This window comes from Silurus aristotelis, assembly GCF_946808225.1.
Source record: "Silurus aristotelis genome assembly, chromosome: 8".
NCBI lineage: Eukaryota > Metazoa > Chordata > Actinopteri > Siluriformes > Siluridae > Silurus > Silurus aristotelis.
The window spans coordinates 9,763,767-9,783,530 of NC_139581.1; the positions used below are offsets into that span (position 1 = coordinate 9,763,767).

At 35.5% G+C, this 19,764-nt stretch overlaps 2 protein-coding genes and 1 long non-coding RNA gene across 3 annotated transcripts; 1 reads left to right on the forward strand and 2 right to left on the reverse strand.

Moving 5' to 3' along the window:
- Positions 1-1,837: 1,837 nt before the first annotated feature.
- On the reverse strand, positions 1,838-4,599 carry irgq2 (immunity-related GTPase family, q2). Its single transcript, XM_083548541.1, has 2 exons — positions 4,287-4,599; positions 1,838-3,716 (listed from the first exon to the last, which is right to left on the reverse strand). Exon 2 carries the CDS (start codon positions 3,699-3,701, stop codon positions 2,562-2,564), a length of 1,140 nt encoding a protein of 379 aa, XP_083404667.1. The 5' UTR covers positions 3,702-3,716; positions 4,287-4,599; the 3' UTR covers positions 1,838-2,561.
- A 333-nt stretch (positions 4,600-4,932) lies between these two features.
- On the reverse strand, positions 4,933-19,085 carry LOC310729800 (uncharacterized protein). The gene is made up of 5 exons (XM_083548300.1): positions 19,004-19,085; positions 17,418-17,489; positions 12,897-13,032; positions 12,379-12,445; positions 4,933-6,461 (listed from the first exon to the last, which is right to left on the reverse strand). The coding sequence occupies exons 2-5, from the start codon at positions 17,446-17,448 to the stop codon at positions 5,997-5,999; spliced, it is 699 nt and encodes a 232-aa protein (XP_083404426.1). The 5' UTR covers positions 17,449-17,489; positions 19,004-19,085; the 3' UTR covers positions 4,933-5,996.
- On the forward strand, positions 14,557-15,619 carry LOC310729805. The gene is made up of 2 exons (XR_014534677.1): positions 14,557-14,973; positions 15,016-15,619. It is a non-coding gene; the product is annotated as an uncharacterized lncRNA (long non-coding RNA).
- Positions 19,086-19,764: the final 679 nt, after the last annotated feature.

The window sequence follows — 19,764 nt, forward strand, 5'->3', positions numbered from 1 at the left end:
GATGTGGTGATGTATACCTTGTAGAAGCATCTAAGCTTGAAATAATGAAATGTGAACCAAAACAAAACTAGAACAATAGAAAATCAAACACTTTATCTAACATTAGCATACATAAACTACAATACAAACCATATCATACACTTTACAATATAAATAAATCATGTATTCTGGATTTATGTTATACAGATTTATGTCAAAAATCCTGTATGGATTGAATGAATCAGGAGGATTTGTACAAGGTGAGGTTCTATGACGCCTCCCGAGTAACAAAAGATTGCATGGTTTTGACTCTTTCCTTTTGATGGTTTCTTTTTTCAAGGGGAATTGTGCATGTACTGTAGATTTTTCGCTAGTTCCTTTTAGTTCAGTTTCGAATGAAAAGTTGCAAACTATCAAGGTTGCGAGTGTCAAGGTTCCATTGTATATGTGGGTTAAGAATTTATACACACAAAACAAACCAAAAAATGTGGGATTTTGGATTTGAGAGAAAAAAAAAAAGAAAAAAGAATAAAACAGAAATTGACTAAATCTGTTCTCCAACAGGATGACTAAATTGGTACAGTGCAAGCTGATGCAATGCAAAGTAGTGCCACCCTCCAAATGATATGGACAATGGTATAAGAATCTGTAGTGCAAAACGGTGCACAACGTCCTACCCTACACATGGTAAACGCAACAGTACAAAAATGAACGGCATACAGTTAAACACGGTATACAACACGGTAGTGGTGATACTGACAAAAGAAAAAAATACAAACATTCATCAAGACACTACACACATCTGGCCAATCCCTATATATTCTAAATCACATTAACTCACTCACTTCTCTCGCAGGTGCTAATGTCCACACATGGATTTTGTATAGCTAGGTAGCACAAAATAGCTCATTAAAACATTGCACATTTGCTAGGTTCTTACAACATATGATATTTATATATTTATCTATAATATATTAGTCTATAATATTTAACATTGTGCAAAACAAAAACATAGCATTTTTAAAATAATGCAACTTTTAATCATGCTAATTGCAATTTCATTACACGATATCAATTGAAATCTGACAATCCAACTCCATCATTTCCTGAACTTATTCATATGATTTCATCCAGCTCTGCTAAAGACTCTTTAAATAAATCTGACATTGTCATTTATTATGATTTATGAAAGGTATTAGATAAAATTTCCAACTTATCTATTTCCTAGACATAGCCATCATGTTTCCTTAACTTTCCCGGTCTTTCTTATTTTACCCATAATTCAGTATAAGTCCTACAAAATGATGTCAGTGTAGTTTTTACGATATTAAAGGTATATACCCCTGTTCTAATATTCTCATTCAGGTGTACAAATATAAATAAATCGTATCCTGATTTTTTTTTTTTATGTAAACTGATACGGACATTTTGGCGAATGACGATTCGTGTTGTGAATTACACGTATTCAGGGACATTCGTATCCCGAGGTTCCACTGTATTTGTACTTTTGTGAGAATCGTTGCAAAAAGAACCTGGTTTGAAGTGCTAGATTGGAAGAGCGATGCTGTGAGTGATTGTGGGTCCCACAACATCCATCCATCCATCTTCTCCCGCTTATCCGAGGCCGGGTCGCGGGGGCAGCAGTCTAAGCAGAGATGCCCAGACTTCCCTCTCCCTAGACACTTCTTCCAGCTCTTCCGGGGGGACACCGAGGCGTTCCCAGGCCAGCCGGGAGACATAGTCTCTGCAGCGTGTCCTAGGTCTTCCCCGGGGTCTCCTCCCAGTGGGACACGGAAGCTAGTCCCACAACATTTAATCCAAATTAATTAAATCTGTCCCTTTTATAAACATATAAGAAGGGTGAGTAGAAAATGTACTGAAAATGTGTTTATGCAAAAATGTTGTTTGATGTTATAATCTCAGAATTACTTTGTGTATAAGAAATTAATATATAAAAAGTGATTAAAAGGGGTCTAACAGCTGGATAAGCTCCACTAAATACAGGTCAACAGCAATTCTGTGTATCATTAAAATCACAACTGTTCAACACGTACATACAAATAGGTTGTTAAGTTGTTCCTGGCTGTTTGTATATTACTGTTGTAAATGATAAGTGACACAAATTCTCTAACATTTCTCAAATTATTCTGTAAATTTAAAATATTTAAATTTTATATTTTTCTTACTGGAAGGATCACGACCAAGTAATATAACATCAGGCTAAAAGTCAGGCTCTATTATTAAAACCATATTTATTTTGTTATTTCTTTAAATAGATTTAGACATGTTTACACTTAATTTATTTCAAAGCATAAATGCACAAAATGCTTATATTATTTATTCAAGCATAAACTTATAAACAGGTGGAAAATAAATCAGTATATCTTGCTGCAAGTTACATGAACTAGATGTCCTTTTCTGTAAAAGCTACTCAGTTGAGCGGGAAACTGTCAAAACATAGTGGGTCTGATTTTATTTTTGAATATCTGCAAGCAAAACACATTAGTCCTCATTTGCTGAACCCTGTGTGATTCCTTTTCCGAAAGCATAACAGTTTTAGAACAAATATACAGATTTTCCAGTCACTGTGACTCCCCTGTTGCCAAAGCTACAATATTTTCAGCATCAGCACTCATGTCATCGATGGCAGAGTTGATAGTTTGCAGCATAACAGTAAAGGCGTGACTCACAGCTCTCGCTTGCCGTGGCATAGCCAGTTCCACCAGTCTCTTAGTGGCTGTGGTTGTGTCTCTCTTAGCTGCTGTAAGCCACTTCTTCACTTCATTCTTGCTGACCTCCACTGACAAGGTGCATGCCCGCGTTGCCTTAAGCTTGGCAGAGTCAATGCCTCTTTGTTGTGCAAGTCTCTCCACAGACTCATTGTCCAGGCAGAGGGAAATCTGTGCCTTTGTTAAGATCCGAACAGCAACACTCGTATCCACCAAGGATGCTACCATGGGTACAGGAATAGCAGAAACCCCACCAGAAAGTGAGGCTGCTGCCCACCCCAGGGCCTTAAAGGCATCCTTCTTCTGGGCCACTATTTTAGTGGAGAATGTCGGCAGAGCAAGCAGTAGGGCATAGGCCCTTATTTCGGGCAGGTCACCCTGAATATCCTCTAAAAGCTTTAGGAAGTCCAGCTTTTCCAAAGTGTCAGGATGCACAAGGAAGACTTTCGACAAAGTCACTCCTTTAGCTTTCAGCACCTCCAGACTAGATTGTCTTTTAGCTTCCAAACTCGTCTCGTTGTCCTTCTCAGATGCCAATAAAGCAAAGTACAAGCCTTCTTTCTGCAGTGAACGTGCCTCTCTCCAGACAGCCACAGTGTTTTGACTAGGAGTTTGAGTAAAGGTCAAGATCACAATGTTATAACGTGAGATTTTGTAGCGCTCAATATACTTCTCAGGGTCAAAAGAGTCAGCATCAGAGATCCTGGGCAAATCCCACAAACGGAAATCTGGATGTTTGGGATTTTGAAATACAGCCAGTTCTTCTGAGGCTGCAGTGGATGAACAGAGAGCTGCCCCTTCATCACCAAAACTAAGCCCTCTCAAGGAGTTAATAAACATGGCTTTCTCTGGCCCTCTGTCCCCGGTAATTGCAATATTGATATGACTTATCAGCAGGTCTTCAACAGCATCCTTTATGTCTGAAATGTTGTTTTTCTCAATAGACTCTTTCAGGGTCTCCAGGAGGTTAAGACTCTTCAACACATCTGCCATGTCTCCTGTTGTGATCTGAGGTCCAGATTTGTAGTTAATTTATTTATGCCAAAGAATTTTGTCAGTTATTCTAAATGCTAAAATAATAAAAGCTAATAATAAAAGCTTATTTTTTGTTTTACATAATACATGTACACTTTTAGATAAAGGTTCTTAAAGTTCTAGATTAAACACACTAGTAGAGGATTCAGAAATTTAGAAATAGATTCAAGAAATATCTATTCAGGAAGATAAGAACTAAACAAGGTACATTTACAAAATCATTCTATAAAAATTCAGTATATTTAGTACAAACAACAGACATATATCTATCGAAAATGTTTTCAGGTAACCTTCGGAGACTTGCTAAATGCAATGTGTTCCCATAGAGGAACAAACTTAAGAACTATATTTAGGGTGCTGCATGACACTTTGTTAATGTAAGTGACAACCATATTGTATTTCAAGCTAAATATTTCATATTTAATATTTAAAATATCAATAAGTCTAACATACTAATGGATTCGTGTTTTAGGCTTTTAGATAAAACCTAGACACAATAAACATTGTATCTAGATGCATAATGATGCAGATCTTATTACTTACCAGGGATTTTCCACTAAAGACATCCAAATTTCTCTTGATAATATATAGTAAAAAGATTATACACTAAACACATGTATATGTTTGTCACAGTAAAAGCAGCCCTGACTATTTAAAGATGCTCTTCAGCGTGTGGAACATTTTAATCCTATTATCTAAGACTTAAGCTGCTTACATATCCACAGAAACATGGCTGTGAATACCCACATAAATCAAATCATGAGTGTAGTATATATTTGGAAAGTTAAAATACTTCAGTACTTAAACTTTAATAGTTTATACCAATCTTATTTGTATAATTATTATTTTATTATTTCTTATACTTTTTACTATTTGTAGGTTATAGTACAACTTCCAATACTTGATGATCATATTTAGCAATTAAATGAATAATTAAATAATATATCTGTATGTAATACACTAACACAAAATATGATAAGAAAAAAAGTTCTAAATAATAGCCAAAGAGTAAATAATTTGCAGAATAGCTTTGATTGCTCTATCAGTTATATCACAAATTTTAAGCAGTTTCAATCAGTAACCACTTTATACATATCTGGACTGCAGTAGATCCACAGCAGATTCAGTCCAAAATTGATAGGATTGTGGTGGGCCCCAAACCACACACACACACACACACACACAAAACTTTGGCCATTTTTTTTATTGTAGGAATTTGGGTAGTCTAAGGAACACCCACATAGACCAGAAAGAACATTCAAAATACAACACTGAAAGCAGATTGAAGAGCATACCTGGAGCTGTAAGCTATAAACACCACATTACACTACACTTGCTGCATCCATTTTTATGTAAATTCTAAGCTTTGAAAAATAATAATAAAAAATACATTATCTAAAAATATAGTCTTTAGTTGGTGAGTGGTATTGCTTAATCTTAAAAATGTAAAAAAAAAAAATGAAATAATGTGTAGTAGGTGAATACACACATATATCAAGCATTTCAACTTCTATACACATATCATCCTCATTAGCCCTCAATGAAATCTTGTGCATCTTCCTTGTATTATTAAGAAAGACTTTAATTTAATTGGTGTATTGGCTATAGACCCATGACCTTTATTTATTACTTAACACATCGAATCTATGCATTTCTCATGTACGTAAACTTTTTTTGTTCATTAATGTAATAGCGATTTTTGCCATAAGTGGGCAGTGTTACATTGTGTATCCGCACTCAGAGGCCACTTTATTAGATGCATATATCCTTCACAAAAGCCCACTTGCAAGTGATGTATTACACACAACAAAACAGTTCAGTTAATCAGACTTACTGTTTAATTTCATGAAATATATGGTCAAAACCAGCAGTGAGTCCTACATCAACAAGTGACATTGTACACTATAAAACAATGAAAAGTTTCACTTGACACAGAATAATCATAAATGTTAAGCAACTCTGTACTCTTGAGACTTGAGAAGCACGTCTTTTAAGGCAAATGTTCATAGTTCCCCATAACAGGGGAAGTGTTTTTTTTTTTTTTTTTTTTTCAAACTTCAGAGAATGCAGAATAGAAACAAACAAACAAAATAAAACTGAATCTGGTTTTACATATTACTAATGCAAATATGTATGCTGCATCTAAAGCAAATGTACCTGGAATATAAATAGTAAAACCAAGTATTCACACTTAAAATTCTGGAGCATTCGTTATAATTTGTCACATAAAAATTGTCCTGGTTAATACACTTTCTACTCTTCTGGCTTCTGGCTTTCCAGCTCACCATTTATACCCTGTTTCAATCCATCCTGCTTAATTTCATCTTGCTTCACTTCAGCCTGCTTCACCTCATCCTGATTGACACCATCTTGCTTCACTCCATCTTGCTTTATTCCATCCTGTTTCACTCCGTCCTGCAAGGTCACAACTTCCTCTTCTTCATTTAGCTTTTTAAGCTGAATCTCCGCATAATCACTCTCCACATTTTGGGGCTTTATGACTTTATTATCTTTCTTTTGTAAAAGTGAAAAGTTGATAGAGGCATAGGGAACTTCATTTGCATCTCCTGTTCCTTGTGTTTCATTCTTTTCTAAAGTTTTTAACTCTTCTTCAGTCCCACTGTTAATTATAGATGCATTTGTTGATACCTCAGCAAAAGACTGTGCTTGAAGAGGGACTTGTTCATCTGCCTGGTCTTCATCAGACAGCATAATTGCCTATTTAAATATAAAAATATTAAATTAAAAAATTTTTGGTAAAATTTCTAAACACCTTTAAAATACATTTTGTTTTTATTTATGTTAAATACATTTATCTTTGTATGTAAAAAAAAATGAGGTTTTTAGATTGCTCTCCTTTAATAGCTGATTTATTATATTAAATGGATCATTGTGTCAGGACCTCTTCCCACTTACCAGCGAGGGGCTGAGAAGTTTAGTAGACTTTTAGCACTAAATGAATGGTTACAGTCATGGTGTCGAGAACATAAACTTCTCTTTGTTAATAACTGGAACTGTTTCTGGGAGCGTCCTAGGTTCTTCCGCCCTGATGGCCTGCACCCCAGCAGAGTTGGAGCAGCAGTGCTATCAGATAACATCTCTAGGATACTACACACCATCTGACTGGTAAGACATCAAGAAATCTTCAACTATAAGAACACGCATACTACAGATCAAATAGTTACAAGTTCACACACAGCCCAGTTTATAGAAACCGTATCTATTCCTCGTGTAGTAAAACCAAGAATTACATACACAAGATCCAGAAATAATCTTATTGCAGTTAAAACTGAAAAATGCCAGATAAACAAACACAACAAAGTTCTAAAGTTCAGTCTTTTAAACATTAGATCACTTGCACCCAAAGCACTGATTGTAAATGAGATGATCACAGAGAATAATCTCTCAGCACTCTGTCTCACTGAGACCTGGATTAAACCAGGTGATTATATGGGTCTAAACGAGTCGACACCGTCAGGATATGTTTATAAGCATGAGCCCCGTCAGACTGGTCGTGGGGGGGGTGTAGGAACCATTTATAGTGCTTCTCTTAATGTTAGTCAGAGATTAGGATTCAGCTTTAAATCATTTGAAGTGCTCGTTCTTAAAATTGCACTTTCAGACATGCACAGAAAACTCGCTCTGGTCACCGTGTACAGACCCCCAGGACCCTACGCTGATTTTCTTCATGAGTTTGCTTGTTTTCTCTCAGACCTCCTGATCAGCTTTGATAAAGTGCTGCTTGTAGGAGATTTTAATATTCATGTAGATGATGAAAACGATGCCCTAGGATTATCATTTGTCGATTTACTAAACTCTTTTGGAGTTAAACAAAACGTCACCAGACCAACCCACCGTTTTAACCACACACTAGACTTAATAATATCCCACGGAGCAGACGTCACTGATATAAATATTTTACCTCAGAATGATGACATCACAGACCATTATCTCCTACTGTACACACTACCGGTAGAGCAGATTAACCGTGTTTCACCACGGTATCGACTTGGTAGGACTATTATTCCAACCACTAAGGACAGATTCATAAATAACCTGCCTGATTTATCTCAGTTTCATATTAAACCCATAACTGCTGATCATCTTGATGAGATGGCAAACAACATAGACCTTATCCTCACTAGCACTTTAGACACTGTTGCCCCCATCCAGTTAAAAAAGGTTCGAGAACAAGCACCTGCACCTTGGTATAATAGTCATACGCATGCCCTAAAGAGAACAGCACGTAATCTGGAGAGAAAATGGAGGAAAACTAAATTGGAGGTATTTAGAATTGCGTATAAAGACAGTATGCTTAGCTACAGACAGGCGCTAAAAGCTGCTAGAGCTAAACACCTGAGCAAACTCATAGAAAATAACAAAAACAACCCCAGGTTCCTTTTCAGTACAGTCGCTAAATTAACAACAAATCAGGGATCTGAAAAATGTGTTCCATCACAGTTTAGTAGTGAAGACTTTATGAATTTCTTCACTGAAAAAAATAGATAACATTAGAAAAACAATTGTGGCAGTTCAACCTCTGACAGCATCTCCCGACACAATCGTACTTACAACCCCACAACTACACTGTTTTACATGTATAGGACAGGAAGAGCTGTATGATGCTATTATGAAAGCTAAATCAACAACATGTCAGTTAGATCCAATTCCCACTAAACTACTGAAGGAAGTGTTATATACAGCTGGTGAGCCTCTTTTAAATATTATTAACTCCTCACTATCGTTAGGTCATGTCCCTAAATCCCTCAAGTTAGCAGTTATTAAGCCCCTCATTAAAAAACCTAATCTGGATCCAAACACGCTATCGAATTACAGACCAATTTCAAATCTCCCATTTATGTCTAAGATTTTAGAAAAGATTGTCGCTGCCCAGCTATGTAACCACTTGCAGGAGAACAATATCTTTGAAGAGTTTCAGTCAGGTTTTAGGCCCCATCATAGCACAGAAACTGCTCTAGTTAAAATCACTAACGACCTGTTTTTAGCTTCAGACCAAGGCTACATCTCCCTATTAGTTTTACTAGATCTTAGTGCTGCGTTCGACACTATAGATCATGATCTTCTCCTCGATCGCTTACAGAATTACATCGGTATTCAGGGACAGGCATTAAGCTGGTTTAAATCCTACCTGTCCAATCGTTACCATTTCGTAAATTTAAATGGAGAGCTATCCAGGATAATGCTAGTAAATTATGGCGTGCCACAAGGGTCAGTTCTGGGACCCCTGCTTTTTACAATATACATGCTTCCATTAGGAAATATTATTAGAAGGCATGGAATTAGCTTCCATTGTTATGCTGATGATACCCAGCTATATATTTCATCCAAACCAGGCGATACAGCTCAATTAGCTCGCATAACTGAGTGTGTTGAAGAAATAAGAGATTGGATGACCCATAACTTTCTGCTATTAAATTCTGATAAAACGGAGATTTTGCTCATCGGCCCAAAAAATAGTACACAGAAGCTCCAGCATCTCAGCCTGCATTTAGACGGTTGTTCTGTAACTACTAGTTCAACGGTAAAAGACCTGGGAGTTATTTTAGACAGCAACTTATCTTTTAAAAATCACATCAATCAAGTTACAAAAACAGCCTTCTTTCACCTTAGAAATATTTCTAAGCTAAGAAATATGTTATCTATATCTGATGCAGAGAAGCTCGTCCATGCGTTTATGACCTCTAGAATAGACTACTGTAATGCATTACTAGGTGGACGTCCTGCATCATTAATAAACAAGCTTCAGTTAGTTCAGAATGCAGCAGCAAGAGTTCTTACTAGGTCAAGAAAATACGATCATATAACCCCAATCTTATCGTCCCTACACTGGCTTCCTATTAAGTTTCGAATAGACTACAAACTACTGCTACTCACTTATAAAGCACTAAATGGTTTGGCTCCCATGTATCTATCCAGTCTCTTAACACGCTACAATCCGTCACGCTCCCTGAGATCTCAAAACTCTGGGCTTCTAGTAGTTCCTAGAATAGCAAAGTCCACTAAAGGTGGTAGAGCATTTTCACATTTAGCTCCTAAACTCTGGAATAGTCTTCCTGACAGTGTTCGGGGTTCAGATACACTCTCCCAGTTTAAGTGCAGATTAAAAACATATCTTTTTAGCAAAGCCTACACATAACACACATCACACACATCACATCACAACCTTGTGCTCCAGAACATCTGATCACATGCACATTATCAACTTGTGCTGTTAATATCATGAACAGCAGCTACGCTAATTCCTCTCCACTGCTTCTCTTTCTCTCCCCATCCCGAGGCATCCTGAGGTTTGGCCAGCTCCAGTCACGTCCCACCTCGTGAAGATTATGGACCTATGGATGATCATGGAGAAGTAGATGCCGAGTGTTTAAAGGCCCTGGCATGGAGAAGCTGATGCTGGATCTATGATGATCACAAATTGTTCTGTATTGTTGAAAGATTTATGACCAAACTTTTGATGTCACCCATATGAGGATGGGTTCCCCTTTGAGTCTGGTTCCTCTCAAGGTTTCTTCCTCATATCATCTAAGGGAGTTTTTCCTTGCCATTGTCGCCACGGCTGCTCATCAGGGACAAACGCACACCATTCACCTTCACTGTTGTTTTCTGTAAAGCTGCTTTGAGACAATGTCTGTTGTGAAAAGCGCTATACAAATAAACTTGACTTGACTTGACTTGACTTAAATGGGAGGCGAGAAATCATATTAACATTTTTTTTATTAATATTATTATGGTTTACCCTTATAGCCCATGGCCTCATTATACGCATAAAATGATTAAGCATATATGCAGAAGCACACTAACTTAAGGGCTACCATTTGCGATTACATTTTTGTATGTTTCAAGTACAACCCTAATTCCAAAAGTTGTGACACTGGAAAATTACTTTAAAAGTTGGCACAGGGCCAAGTTTCCACTCTGTAGCATTGCCTCTTCTCAGTTTATATAAGTCTAGCAACTGAGGAGAACAATTGTGGAATTTTTTGAGAGGAATTTTGTCTAATTTGTGTCTAAAACAGGATTCTAGCTGCTCAACAGTTCTGGGTCTTCTTTGTCATGTTTTTTGTTTTTGTTTTTGTGTGATTCAACAAATGTTTTCAATAGGTTTAAGGTCAGGACTGCAGGCAGGCCAGTTCAGCACAATGACTCTTCTAATATGATACAGTATGAGGTTTAGCATTGCCTTGTTAAAATATGCAACGCTCTCCTTAAATGAGCTTTGGCTAGAAAAAGTGGCATTTCTGGATCATGTTCACATATGACTACTTCTTTGAATGAGAAAGGTTAACCTGCATTTGTGGATGACACAGTGTGCTGCGATCACAGACAGTAATTTCTAAAGGTGTTTCTGACCTCATGAAGTGATTTCCATTGCAGAATCATGCCAGTTTTAATGCAGTGCCAGTTGAGATTTCTCCTGATTCTTTTAAACCTTTGATGATATTAAGTTCTGTAGATGATAAGCTATTAAAAGTCTTCACAATTTGATGATGAAGAGCATTATTTAAAATTGTTCCACAATTTGTATAGGCAAACCACTGCCCATCTTTATTCTGAGAGACTCTGCTTCCCTGATATACTATTATTATACCTGTTTCTTTTTAATAACACTCAATTTTCCAGCCTTTGTTGCCTCATCACAACTCTTTTTTGGCCATCGAATTTAAAATTACCTTATTTTCTCTTTAAAATTTCCTCAAATTCCACTTTCATTTAAATTACACAAAACAGAGTTCTGATGGATTATTTACTATTTTATTACGTTATTTTTGTTTATTTATTTCTGTTAAATCCTTGAAAGACATTTTGGAAAATCAGTGATCCTAAAATGAATCCACTTTACTCATGCTTAATGAGACCCACATTGATTGTGCACCTTCTCAATGGCTACTTATAATATGTGGCGGATAAATACAACAAAATAAAATGATACGACTGGCATAAAAACTGGTATTTTCTAAATATAATAATCGTGAATCAACTCTGTTGTTTTTTGTTCATCTTGCTAGCTTGGGGGTTTCAATTTAGCGGTAATGTATTATGTGTTACCGGCCGGAGCCGCCCCTTTAAGAAGGAAGTGGATGTAGATAAGACATGTGAACGAGGCATCTTGACATGCATCAAGAGTGAGTTATAGACAGTTGTGGTGGAGAAAATCCAGTCATTTTCCAAAATAAAACATCGTTCAAAATCAGATAATAAATAAAATGGAAATAATGTAAGTTATGTATTCTTTCTGTGCAGCCTGGAACCAATTGACCCACGGACTGGTGCTGGTCCACGGCCCGGGTGTTGGGGACCACTGGTCTACATCAAAGCATTCTATGTAACTTTACTTATTTTAGTCACTAACACATGTTCTTTGTTCCAGAAAAGTACTACTATAAGTTATTGGTTAACATTTGATGCATATCGATACAAAATTTTCTTTCTTTCTTTCTTTCTTTCTTTCTTTCTTTCTTTCTTTCTTTCTTTCTTTCTTTCTTTCTTTCTTTCTTTCTTTCTTTCCAAAAAAAATGGCTTTGTACTGCTACTCAATTACACCAGGCCCTTGTTGCTCTTAGTCATTTTGGAAGCATGCACAGGAAAAACTAAAAAATGATACAAATCTTACTTGGTCATGTTTAACAGCCTTTAAGGTAATACGTTCTTTGTCTGCGTTTGTATCTGTTGTTCTGCACCTGCACAGAAAATGTGTGAAGAACTATTGTGAACAAGTACACAGGCTTCTGTAAATGTATGTAAACCACATATTCATGACAATTTCTGTGAATATGAAAACGCTTTCAATATCAGCTAGAGTACTGTTTATTAATTATCCTCGACTTCTGTGTTTCCATTTCAACACATGCACAAAGACATGCAATATATAAAAACATTTATACATAAATATTGTATTGCTCTTATCAGAAGTGTCAACAGGAAGTAATACACAGACAAGCCTCCAGTAGCTATAATATAATAGTATATGAAAAAAATGACATGGTATGAATTGAAAAGTTAATGTAAATTTTTCCTCAATCACAACATTTGCCACTTTGACAACAGATGAACTTACAATTCAGAAAATAATTTTGATGCAATCATAAAATCAGAAACTAGAGTTTCATTATATATAAAATGTTACTGTACCTTTTGCAGATAAGCACAGTGCAAAACACAGTAGAGAAAAGAATTGATGAAAAAATCATTCCCATAATAAATGGGAGAATCATCCCACTAACATGTGTCCAACCATTTGTTTTTCCTTTGGCTCCAGATTGCATGTCTGTACAAATTCACAAGCAATGTTGAATAAAAACATAACACAGATTTAAACATTAGTGTAGGTGCAATAGCTTAATTTATTGGTGCAGAACATACTGTGATCAAGCTCATTTTTAACTTATTTAACTCATAACTCTGTGTGATTGCTATCTGATCTTTGATTGTTTCACACCATTCTTATCTTTTCTTAGTTCATCTTTTTTCTATTTTTGTTTTTTACATGTGCAATGAGGAACCTACTCATTTTGCAATTACAGTAATCTGATTAGTTCTAAACATCCCCGAAATGCAAGTTACAAGTTACATTACAAGGCAAAATAAATGATAGCTACTTTCACTTTATCATTGTACAGTGGAGAGAATTCATTTATTTATTTACCTTTATGTCTTAAGACATGAAAGATACCAATAATAATGTTTAGACCATGCATTAAATGTTTACATCTGAATAAAATGTGACCATGTTAATAAAAGCCATTTCTCAGTATCTGTCTGAGTAAACGAAGACTTCTGTGTGTGTTTTGTTGTAGGATTACTGTAGGTTCAGCCTCAAAAGCACCACCCATAGGATCAGGTCATTGTTTAGTAAGCTTTTTTTATTCCCTTTTTTATTTACTCAATATACAGTGCACTTAAAAAGTATTCTAGTTTTTCTAGCTGCTAGCAAAACAAATATTTTTATAATTATATTTAATAATTGTTGGTGACTTTTCATTTTAATAATTAGTAAGACTCCTTAAGAACAGCAATTGTGTCCATTCTAGATTCAGTAGGAATTAATCAGAATGTTTTAGGACCCACTTATAGTGGTGGACACATTCTTTATTTAATACTAACATTTAAATTCAATATAAAAAATATATTTTTTATATTGAGTAACCCACATGAGTAACCCGCGGGCCTTTTCTAAAAATAGCTGTTTTCTACTTTGTTAAATCATTGTTGTTAATTATTATGAGAAATCATTAACATGATCAGTGTCTTCACATAGATGAATATCATTAATTATTAATAATAACATATAATAAAAGGTAAATTGAGAAAATCTGTTATTTCAGATCAAACAGTACTGTATTTCAAATAGCATGGAAGGAGAGCCTCCTGAGTTATAGAAAAGCTCTTATTGCTGCTAGATCAGCATATTTCTCCACCCTCATAGAAAATAAGCATAATCCTAGATTTTTATTCAGTACCATAGCAAAATGAACAGGAAATAAAAGCACTGCACTACATGCAAACTATCAATAGGTAGTAATGCAGAGGTGGAAAGAAATTTAGTACAAATACTTCGTTACTGTACTTAAGTAGATTTTTCTTTACTTCACTATTTATTTTTCGGAAAACTTTTTACTTTTTCTTGTTGCATTTTTACAGAAATATCTGTACTTTCTACTTCTTACATTTTCAAAACAGGCTCTTCAGTACAAATTGTTTTTGTATTTATATATATTTATATATATATATATATATATATATATATATATATATATATATATATATATATATATATATATATATAGTGTGTGTGTGTGTGTGTGTGTGTGTGTGTGTGTGTGTGTGTGTGTGTGTGTGTGTGTGTGTGTGGATATTAGGGCTGTCAAAATTAAAACGCAAATTCATTTTAACGCACTAAATTTTCTTAACTCGCGATTAATGCAGTGGACATTTTCTCCTGAATCACCTCATTAACTGTCCGTGTGAAAACATAGCAAAAGTTCTGTTTGGTGTCCTAATGATTAGTCATTTAAAACATTATAATTACTTTAAAACATTTACAAGATTTTTTTTTTGTCTTCATGCTCTATGTTATGTGTGGTTACACCAATAATAAACATACAATTGCATAAAGCATCCATATTTTTCCATGTCCATGTTGCTTAGAGTATAAAAACAAAGTATCTATATATGGCACATTTAGAACAGATAATAATGTGCGATTTAAGTTGCGATTAAATATTTTTAATAAGTTTAAGTGCGAATTAAGTTGCAATTAAATATTTTAATTGATTGACGTGAGGTCCAGTTACCAGCGTGACACTAAAACAGGTAGTAGTAGTAATGACTACTTTTTACTTAATTACATGAAAATGAATATCTGTACTTCTACTTAAGTGAAGGATGTGTGTACTTTTGCCACCACTGTAGTAATGATTTCATGAACTTTATCAATAATAAATTTGAAAATACCAGGTTCAACTATTTTATAAATAACCTTGTAGATAGCACTATAACTATATATTCACTTTTCAGTATTATTATGTTGCAGCCTGACACTACATTCGTCCCAGTTGATTTTTTTTTTTCCAATTAATCTACATTCAGTACCCCATAATGACAAAGTGAAAACAGAATTCTAGAAATGTTTGTGATTTTTTCATTTATTTATAAAACATGAAATATCACATTTGCATGTATTTAGTTGGAAGCACCTTTGGCAGCAATTAGAGCCTCAAGTCTTTTTCTGTATGAAGCTTTGCACACCTGAATTGGGGAACTTTTTGGCCATTTTTCATGGCTTATCCTCTCATGCTCAGTCAAATTCGATAGGGGAACCGTCGCTGGACAGCCACTTTCATGTCTCTCCAGAGTTGTTAAATAGGGTTCAAGTCAGGGCTCTGGCAGGGTTAGTATTCACAAAATTATCCATGCACTCGTTTGTTGCTTTGGCTGTGTGCTAGGGTTGTTGTCATACACTAGCGCAGCCAGAAATCACAATGTGGGTGGGCGCAGAGAAAAACATGTGGGGTCCCTAGCCTAAAATGCATCTATTATCAAAATGGGCCAACACAACTACACCTGTTTGAATACCGTTCAATCAGAGCACAAGCCTTTATGTCATCATCAGCAGTGTTAAGAAAATAACGATAAGAACGCCATTGGTAAGGCAGCCTCACCACACACATGCATCTGACAGACGCAGCGCAACACTATCATCGAATCAGAAGTATTAGATAGTACAATAGCAGACATAATGTAAAAACAATGCTTGGTCATAGGCTGACTCAGTGGCCACATAAATGACCTGAAAACAACAACATTGAATAGCTAGCTACTGTACATAGTAGGAAAATGTTGCTTGGCTTACTTGTGATTATAACAGGAGGTGACATATATACCTGTACACTGGCGTACAGGGATGATAGATGGTGGAGAATGGAGAGCTGCTGGTGAATGAGAAATAGGTGAATTAACATTAGCTTCAGCAGAGCTATTTAGCTCCTTACTATTTGAAATTTGTGGCTTCTGAACATCTGAATTCTCTTCTGACTGAGAGGTGGGTGGGGCAAGGACCATGCAGGCACACCCGTAGCTACATGACTGTTGTCATGTAGGAAGGTGTCCTAAACACTGTGAAACTGTACTTTGATCAAATCAGCTTTCCCTCAGCCCTGACCAGTTGCCAAATCCCTGCTGCAGAAAAACACCCCCACAGCATGATGATGTTAACATGTAACATTTAGAACTGATGCCAAACATTTCAGTCTTGGTTTCCTCAGAATGGAGAATCTTGTTCCACACATTCTGAGTGTCAATTAGGTGCTTGTTAGCAAACTTTAAGTTCCAAGGGTTTTACGCTAGAGTCTTCTGTCTAGCCACTGTGCCATAAAGCCCTGATCAGTGGAGGGCTGCAGTGATGGTTGTCCTTTTGGAGCTTTGCCACTGTGCTCTTGGGAATCTTCAATGGAGAAGAACTCTTTGTAGCCTTCACAACATCTGTGCCTGGCTACAATCCTGTTTCTGAGCTCTGAAGAGAGTTCCTTTGACCTCATGACTTGGTTTTTGCTCTGATATGCATTGTCTGATATGCAGGTATGTATCTTTTCAAATCATGTCCAATCAATAAACCTGGACTAATCGAAGGAGTAGAAACATCTCAGCAGAGATCAAGACAATTGGAGCTAATTTTGTGTTGTTGCAAAGTTTTTAAACACATTATGTAAATTTTATATTTTCTTTTTTTTCTTTTTTTTAAATACATTTACAGAATTAATTTTGTCATTATAGGGTACTGAGTGTAGATCAATGAGAAAAATAGATTTGAAAGATTGTTGTGTCAGGCAGCAATACAAAAAAAAATTGCAAAAAGTAAAGGGGATCTAAATACTTTACCGAATGCACTGTACATCGTAGCAGTATGTGTGGAAATTACTTTAGGTTGGTAAAACACACACACATTTACATTTGTGGCATTTAGCAGCCGCACACACACACACACACACACACACACACGCACGCACGCACACACACACACACACACACACACACACACACGCAATGGTCATTGAGGAATTTTGCTTGCATATGTAAGCTATTTAAAACTATGCAGATGAATATATCAGGACATGAAAGCTGAAATTCTGATCTAGAAAGAATTATGAAGCTTACCTGGTGACTTTGAGGTTTTGGTTAAAGGCATCGTCGATTTGGTGATGTTTGTCGTTTTACCATCTAAAGTGGCTGAATAGGATATAATATGTAAATTGCAAACAACAACTGGCAAATGTTATTGAACATTAATCACAATAATAACAGCCATAAGCCTAGATCTATTTGATCTATCTTTCTTATTTCCTTATTTCTTTCTTTCTTAAAGTTATACAAGTAGTTATATTAATAGGCTACTTGAACACTGTGGTTAAGTGGAAAAAAGATGAGACATTCAAAACTTCCTCTCACTAAGACCAAAATAACAGCTTCTGCTTAAAAAAAGAGACAAACTAGTTTTCTACAAATGACATGTTCACATGTAATATTTCTGTAAGCCTTTTACATTTCACCTTTGTCATTGGACAAAGGGTCAAGAGTTCTATGTATGTATGTGCCATGTAAAACAGTTTCAGTGCTATTCTAAAACGATATTATTTGAGAAGTGGCTTAACAATATTATTACAACTATTTCTGTAAAATTCTAAGAGAGTTATGCTGAAAAAGAATTATGCTTTAAAATAAGTATATGTGAGGAACACTGCAACTAGATGTCATAGAAAAATTGTTAGCAATGATTATATTATATACATTATTAATTGAAGAATAGAACATCTACAAAAAAAACCCAACTAAAAAGTTGCTCATGTTGTCTAAAACATCTATGTAGATAGAATTCAGCATTATTTAATAAATTCAGTACAAAAGTAATACACTACCTCAAGTGAGGATGTTTGAAACACTTGAAACGTCTAATACAGGGGTCACCAACATGGTGCTCGTGGGCACCAGGTAGCCTGCAAGGACCACATGCGGGCCTTTTCTAAAAATAGCTGTTTCCTACTTTGTTAAATCATTGTTGATACTTATTATGAGAAATCATTAACATGATCAGTGTCTTCACATAATTGAATATCATTCATTATTAATAATAACATAATAATAGGTAAATTAAGCAAATTTTTTTTTTTCAGATCAAACTGAAAACTGTGTGTATCAAACTGGTAGCCCCTCACATTAATCGGTACCCAAGAAGTAGCGGTCAGTTTTAAAAAGGTTGGTGACCCCTGGTCTAATATGTTATCATAAAAGAAAAAAGAGGTGTGTTATTGTATAAAGTAATGAACTTTGTATGTACATCTATGTAGACCTGTGTATGTACAATCTATGTAAATGAATAGATCAGTAAATGAAAGCTTAAATTCTGATATCTTGTCAAATTTTTATATAAGGTTGTGCTGGGTAAAAATGGAGCATTGTTTAAAAATTTTATAGTTTAATAGAAAGTAATTGTGGCAGCGGGGGCGTGGCCCAGCGCCGGTTTGTGAATGGAGGGTGAGGCCAGGAGCAGTTAGACATAGGATTGCCTCACCTGAAGCTAATGAGGTCCAATGAAGTTCTCTCTTTTCCAGTGATTGGAGGAGGCATTTAAGGAGGAGAGCATGGAGGTGTGTGGGTGTGTGCGTGGGCCAGAAAAGTGCTGCGTGCAGCACTAAGCAGACAGACCTAAAATAAATAAAAGTGGCTGTTGAGCCTTTGCACCTGACCTGTCGTGGCGTTGCTTATTTCCGTGCTTATACCCTCTCCCACAGTATAACTTTCACTGGACAGGCTTCTATCACTGCTTGTATTACTTTCATCATCACCTTAAAAAGAAAATGCTTGTGTTACTATGTAAAAAAATTAGTTTGCATATTTGCGTGATCTCTTGTACATGCAAGTCGTTCACTACTATATCTAAGTGGATAAAAATATCATATATAATATGTATGTTTATATATATATATATATATATATATATATATATATATATATATATATATATAAAAGCTGAAATTCTCTTTTCACAAATTCGTTATCTCATCTCAAATTAAAATATCTTTACTGTATATCAAAAACAATAGAATTAGCATTGTTGTTCCAATAATTTTGGAGGAAACCATATGTACATTTGCTATTTAATTAATTTACTTAATCTTTTGTCTTTGTCTGTTTCCTTATGTCTTTCATTTGCTGCTTGGAGGATTCCCAGAACAAGAATTTCATTGTATCTTTGTATGCTGTAACATACGACATATGACAATAAACTCAATCTCGACAATAAACTGAATCTTGAATCATATGAGTTTATCCACGTGGAGAGGATCTCATATTATTTTGGTAAACAAACACATGCACACAAAAACACGAACACACATACAAAGGTTTTGTTGACCAGGATGAAGCATTGTTTGATACATTAAATAGGAAATACCTTGTGGGAAGCTGGCTTCAGTTGTAGTGCTATTGCTATTATAATTTTCTCCAT

Coding starts and splice junctions, on each gene's coding strand:
- LOC310729800 (XM_083548300.1), bottom strand. CDS start 17,448: ATGCCTTTAACCAAAACCTCAAAGTCACCAG. Junction 13,033..17,417: donor CAAAACCTCAAAGTCACCAG/GTAAGCTTCATA, acceptor GAATTTGTACAG/ACATGCAATCTGGAGCCAAA. Junction 6,462..12,378: donor AGGCTGTTAAACATGACCAA/GTAAGATTTGTA, acceptor ATATTTAAATAG/GCAATTATGCTGTCTGATGA.
- irgq2 (XM_083548541.1), bottom strand. CDS start 3,701: ATGGCAGATGTGTTGAAGAGTCTTAACCTCCTGGAGACCCTGAAAGAG.